Consider the following 6,656-nt stretch of genomic DNA (forward strand, 5'->3'; position numbering starts at 1 on the left):
TTGTTTATGATGCTACAGTCAGCCAAAGCAGTTTAAACATCCCGTCAACTCACCATTCATACAACCCTCGGACCACCTGAAACCATCATGGATCATCAAACAGTGAGTAGCAAACTAACTCATGTCTATTATGGCGTCTCATTTAGCTAAAAAGCCACAATGATTGCCAAGTGAAATATATGGAAGTGCGCAATCGATAACTTAAAAACATTCACTTTTATTTACATTTATTTGAAAAAATAAATACTGATTTCTTTAAGCAAGAAAGGGCACGACAAAAGTCACATTCGCAGCATAATTATTTGTTTCATCACCAGCTCAGCCTGTACGTGTGAGGGAAGATTTTTTGGTGCAGATACTCCACCACACTGGTCTTGCTTCGCAGTTTTTCAAATTCATAGTAAGGAATCTAGAAAAAAAAGAGAAATCCGTGTTCAGTAATTTTCATAAAAACAAAAGATTGAACAAGTTAACAGAAAACTAAATGGATAAAACTGGTTCTGCGTTGAGATGAAAATCTGGGAGAAAATGCCCAAAGAACACAAAAGCAAAGATGAGGGTCTAACCTGAACAACTTCATATCCCAGAAGCCTCAGATGTCGCTGCTTGATGGCCTCTTTTCCGAGTAGCTGCCTTGTGTTTGTAGTGAACCTCTTGTGTCCGTCAATACAAAGCGCTATCCTGCAACACACACCGAGTGACCCAATGTGTTTAAAACACTGCAGATCTAAAAGATGAACTTCAACAATCTTAAGTGTAGCAACCTCATGTAATACATAAAACCATTTACCTTTTGTATACTTCATCAATGTGACTGGCGGGCAGCACGTAGCCCTCTTCATCAAGTTTTACCTCCACGTCTAAAAGAACAAAAAAGTTGTTGATGTTAAGCTCTTGTTAAGTGGACTACAGGAAACATTTAGGAGATAAACAGCTGTTGTGTTACCGAGTGTGTAGCAGTACGGCGTCAGAACTTTGGATCCAAAGTACGAACGAGCCCCGAGCAAATCCACCAGTCCATTTTTCACGGAGTTGTACAGATGCAAGTCCACCGGCGTCTCCAGAGAGCGTCCAGACATGAGGAAGGACTTGACGCGGTACTTGGGAAGGAGCCTGGGACCCTGAGGAGAAGACAGAAGGTGTGAAGGAACACAAATCCAAATTTACAAATACATCACAACCAAATCAACGCTACAACCTGGAAGACAAAAGGCGGACTTGTTTCAGTGATATAGAAATGAAATCTTTTTTTTTTTTATCCTCCTTTAGAGCTGCAACAATTACTCGATTAGTTGTCAACTATTAAATTAATCACCAACTATTTTGATAATTGATTAATCGCTTTGAGTAATTTTTTAAGAAAAAAAGTAAAAATTCTCTGATTCCAGCTACTTAAATGTGAGTATTTTCTAGTTTCTTTGCTCCTCTGACAGCTGAAGCTCACCTGGTAGAGCGGGCGCCCCATGTACCAAGGCTGAGTCCTTACCGAGGCGGCCGGGGGTTTGAATCCGACCTGTTGCCCTTTGCTGCATGTCATAACCTCTTTCTCCCCCTTTCATTACTAACTCTCTCTCTATCAATAAAAGGCATTAAAAGGCCAAAAAATAATCTGAAAAAAAAAGTATGCCGCTGTAGTGTTCAGTGTTTGCATGCTGAAATATTTCACCAGAAATAGTATGCAATTCGTGGACTATTGGCTTCATACTAAAAAAAAAAAAAAATCTCACATACTGTTTTAGTGTACTAAATAGCCTGTTAGTATGAAATTTCGGACTCAACCACTTGTTTTTTAATTATTGCAACAGGAAATGTTCTGTATCCATTTACAAACTGAGCAACAGAACCCAAATAGTTCTACAGTAATTGTGGGAAATGTAGGAACTAGTTGTTGTGATAGCCTATACAGGTTTTATCACACATAACTGGAGTGCACTGAACCTCACATACTGATGACATGTTCAGTAAGAGGGTGTGTATTCAGGTTTGTGGCTGTGCATTATTCTTTTGTCGTTCTGCTGGGCGAGCCTCATCTTTAACATATCAAACCGTTGACATAGCTTCACATTTTACCTCGTAGAAAGGACACTCCAACTTCAAAGTCATGTAGAGCTGGGTCAGCTGTGCCAGGACGATCCGGTCCATTCCCGTGCCCTGCTCTGGAACACAATCAATATTAGATTTTATTTTAGTCAGGTGTATCTAAATAGACTAATATCACAAATTTGTCTCAAGAGGAAGCCCCTCCAACACCTTCCCCCAAATAGATGTAGATTATTTTGAATCATGCGTTCGTGGAAAGGTTGCACATATAGCAGGTGTGTTTTTACCTTGCAGTTGCTGGAGGAAGTAACTGCTGAAAACTTTGGAGACAAAATTAACAGGGAACCTCTCCACCAGGGTGCAGGAGTGGAGCAGGTTGAGCAGCATTCGGGGCTGGAAGTGTGAAAAGCGTGTGCGCAGGATGGTTTCGACCTTCCTGAACACCGCGCCGGCGTTGGAAGGGAGGTAGCCGAGCTTTCCGAGAGCCATGATCTGCCGGGCCACCTGGCTGGTGCTGTAGTCGTCTGCTCGGTACACAAAGCTCTCCGCGATGGCGTCGAACACGGTCGGGGACAGGATGTTCCTCCGGCCGAAGAACTGACTCACCTTGGTGACTGTCTCTGGGTGGGAGGTGAAGGCCATCGTGGGCACGTACCTCTCCATCGCCTCCACAAAGTAGTGATCGCTGTGACCAAAATGCATCAGGGCCCCGAGCACAACAGTGAGCTCCTCATCAGTGAAGTGAGGTACATGACGTACGGCCTGCTTACACAGATTGATCACAAGCGGCATGGCCTGTGTCTGGTTCAGGGTCACGAGAGCACTGAGCACCCCACCGACAGCGGGAGGATCCATGCGGGAGGTGACTGTCACAGCGTGGGTGTGCATGGCGTTCAGCAGGTTCCGGTGTTTTCCATCTTCACAAACGCCACCTTGCAGAAATCTATAGGCGGCAATGAGATCTGCGAGGCTCCACTGGGCGGGCTCCTGCTTCTGGATTTGCTCCATCACCTGCTCCAGCATCACACAACCAGGACCCTCCAGAGCCAGCATCGCCTGGCCCAGAGTACACAGCTGCCCTACGCTCATCTGCCCTCGGTCCAACCTCTCCTGACTCTCAGACACCAGCCGCACCATCAGCGTGCTCCACGGATCCAAGAAGAGGCGGGTGCAAGCCAGGAGAGCCGATACAAGCCCAGCATCCGTCAGCCGCCCAGAGTCCTGCTCCAGCTGGAAGCACAGAGCTCTGATGGTGTCCTTCTCCAGCACCGTGGGATCCTTCAGAGAGTTCCCCTCCTGCTCCAGGTCGGCCACACGGTGCAGTGCTGCTGCAGCCATGGTGTCAGACATGATCTCCACCGTGCGCAGCAGCGTGAAGACCTGCCGGGACGAGGAGCAGCTCCCTAGACGCTGTTGGAAAGCCTGCTCCTCTGTAGCCGTGGGTCGGTGCAGCTGGGTCAGACGGAACCGAGGGCCCGAATCTCTGTGAAGTCCTACAGAGCTGCTGGCGACGAATGACTGCTCCTTTACAATGGTGGACAGGCTTCTTATCTGGAGCTTCTTGCAGCCCTGTCTGTGGATGCAGCCGCCAGCTGAGGTGCACAGGCAGGCTACACATAAAGGCTGACGTTCACAGTTTGTACTCAGGAGCCTGGTGGTGCAGACGGGTCCAACACGTTGAATCCAAGACTGCCAGAGCAGTGGACATCTCTGGATCAGCTGCAGGGCCATGACCCTGCTCTCCAGGACTCTTCAGACCCAGCTGAAACAATGGAAACAAAAACTTTAATTCAATTTATTTTTATATAGCGTCAAATCATAACAGAAGTTATCTCGAGACACTTTATATATAGAGCAGGTCTTAGACCCTACACCATAGTTTAGAGACCCAACAAGATCCACCAAGCGCACTGTGGCCAGGAAAAACTCCCCTTTGACCAAAATAAAATACAACATCTACTTGGAGAAAATGGTGTCATCGCCATAGAAGCTGCAGGATATGTCAGTGCATGTCACAGCCTAAGAAACAACAACAACAACAACAACACATAATAGATGGAACTCACACTCTGCCTTTTATTTACTCCTCTACTTAATGTTTTTTTTTTTACATTTATCCTTTGATATTGCAATATATTGTTATTGTTTTTTATTTGTTTGTTTGTTTTATTGACACAACAAACATTAATTACTTCTTTCTTTATTGTTTTCTTCCATTTACATGCATGTTCTTTTTAAATATCTATATATTGTAATTTGTTTAATTAATTGTATATATGTATATACAGTATATGTTTATATTCTTTTTTATTTATTATTGAATTGACGCTTTGGCAATATTGTTCACCTGACAGTCATGCCAATTAAGCAAATTGAATTGAGAGAGAGAGAGAAAACAGCAGCTGTAATAATAACTAATACAAGTAGGACTAATAATAAGAATCAATAGTAGTGGATGTAAAAGAGTGATAATACAACTATCAGAGTTGATATCATTGATATAATTTAAGGAGGAGGACACCATGCAAATCTCCACTATGTAACTAAACAATAGATTAAACCCAGTCTCAATGAGAGCACTCTGCTGCTTCATTACTCTGCTGTTAACTAACCAACCTTGAGGTCGCTGCTAGCTCCCTAGCTAGCCTAGAAGAGTCTCCCTGCTCTAATTAGCGTGTTTAAAGGCTGACACACCGACTCACAGTGATAAATAAACAGCACTTGATGAAGATGAAACCGGCAAACTTCATACCTGGACATTCCCATGATTGCAGGAGGGGTCACAGAACCGGTACCAGCGAGGATGCTGTGCTAACTGTCATGCTCACATGCTAACATAGCACCTAACGTGGTTCCGTAAGTATACTGAGGCATTCAGGGCACCTCGTTATTCGGTATTTTCAGATTGTATAATGACTCAATGACTCGATTTTTTGGTCGTAATTAAACTTAACCACGTAACAGAAATATTACTGAGAAAGTTTAAGTAACGTCAATAGTCATTTCATCACCATACGAAGTCATTTGTATCAACCTTTTCACCTTTGATGAACGTTATGTATGATTCACATGTAATTCCTATCTTTACCTACAGCATGTGAAGGCAACACCATGCAGTTTAATGTTTCATTCAGACAATAGAGGGCGATATACAGGTAACAGAACATGCATAATCCCACTCATTTCAAATGGGTCATGAACATTTCATAAAAAAGTCATACAAAGTCATAGCATAGTATGTCACAAAAATGTCCAAGAAATGTCATAGCATTGTATGCCATTAAAAACTCATTATTAAAAATCATAGTATGGTATGCCATAAGAAAGTCATAAAATAAGTCAAAGTATATTATGCCATAAAAATACTGTTACTTTTATATAAATTTTATATGAATTTCTGACATACAATGACTTTTTGAAAACATTTTGACATACTAAATTACAGCTTTTTTTATAGTTTTTTTTTTTTTACATAATATACTATGACCTTTTATGACACACTATCCTATGATTTTCCCCCCTGACATTATTCAACAAACTAGAACTTTTAGCATAGCATTTTTCGAAATACTATACTATGACTTTTTTCGACATACTATACTAGGAATTTTTTTAACATACTTTTGACATTACTTTTTTTATCACTTTTTTCGACATTCTATATTACGAAGTTTTTATCACTTTTTTTTTCTGACTTTTTTTACCACTTTTTTGACATACTATACAATTACTTTTTTTACCACGTTTTTCTATATACTATATATACTATGACTTTTTTCGGCATACTATGGTATTTTTTTATCACTGTTTTCGACATACTAGAAAAAAGACATATTATAGTATGTCGAATAAAGAAAGTCACAGTATAGTATGTAAAAAAAAGTGGTAAAAAAGTCACAGTATAGTATGTTGAAAAAAATCACAGTATATTTAATTTGTTACAGTCAGAAAGTGAGGAATATATGAATGTTTTCAAAGCCATTGCTGGAATTGAAATGGTATTATTAAGTACTCATATTTGTACTCTGTATTGGCAAGTACCCAAATGTAAGGTCTTGTACAAAAAAAAAGTAGTATTGGTACATTCCAAATTTTTCATATATTGTTAAATAGGTGGGGGTGTAATCTCATCTTGACTTTAAAACCTCCTCCGGACTTGGAAGTACCTTCAAAAGTTGAGACATCCTTTTCAATAACGGATATAATTTTCGGCATTAGCAGTTTAAATTGTGTCCCCATGTAGCTTCTGCTGCAAAATCAACCGTAATCTGAAACAATCAAATGGTGGGACTAACCGTATCATGGTTGTCTGGATAGCTCAGAGTCCTCAATTGTCTATTAAATAAAGGTTTTTAATCATATAAATCCACTCCCTTTGACAGAAATGGGTCACCATTATATGCATGTGATCATGGTATTTGGGAAGTTTGTCTTTATGGAGTTATATTGAATTGTGCCACAAGAGTTTACCTTAGTTTTTAGTATGGGTCGTGTTCATTTGCCCTTTTACAGAAAGAATTCAGCTTGTCGGCACACGTTGAATGAATTCAGTGAGGAGGGAGAGTTGACTTGTATGGACATGACAAGCACCGGAGGAAGGAAAATTGGCGCATAAG

General features: G+C 41.1%; 1 protein-coding gene across 1 annotated transcript; it reads right to left on the bottom strand.

Annotated features, from left to right (window-relative positions):
* Positions 1-197: 197 nt before the first annotated feature.
* Positions 198-4,949, bottom strand: fastkd3 (FAST kinase domains 3). The gene is made up of 7 exons (XM_037757212.1): positions 4,793-4,949; positions 2,328-3,802; positions 2,071-2,156; positions 947-1,121; positions 791-860; positions 567-681; positions 198-409 (listed from the first exon to the last, which is right to left on the bottom strand). The coding sequence occupies exons 2-7, from the start codon at positions 3,769-3,771 to the stop codon at positions 311-313; spliced, it is 1,989 nt and encodes a 662-aa protein (XP_037613140.1). The 5' UTR covers positions 3,772-3,802; positions 4,793-4,949; the 3' UTR covers positions 198-310.
* Positions 4,950-6,656: the final 1,707 nt, after the last annotated feature.

This window comes from Sebastes umbrosus, chromosome 21, assembly GCF_015220745.1.
Source record: "Sebastes umbrosus isolate fSebUmb1 chromosome 21, fSebUmb1.pri, whole genome shotgun sequence".
Lineage (NCBI taxonomy): Eukaryota > Metazoa > Chordata > Actinopteri > Perciformes > Sebastidae > Sebastes > Sebastes umbrosus.

Coding starts and splice junctions, on each gene's coding strand:
- fastkd3 (XM_037757212.1), bottom strand. CDS start 3,771: ATGGCCCTGCAGCTGATCCAGAGATGTCCACTGCTCTGGCAGTCTTGG. Junction 682..790: donor ATTGATGAAGTATACAAAAG/GTAAATGGTTTT, acceptor TGTGTGTTGCAG/GATAGCGCTTTGTATTGACG. Junction 410..566: donor TGGGATATGAAGTTGTTCAG/GTTAGACCCTCA, acceptor TTTTTTTTCTAG/ATTCCTTACTATGAATTTGA.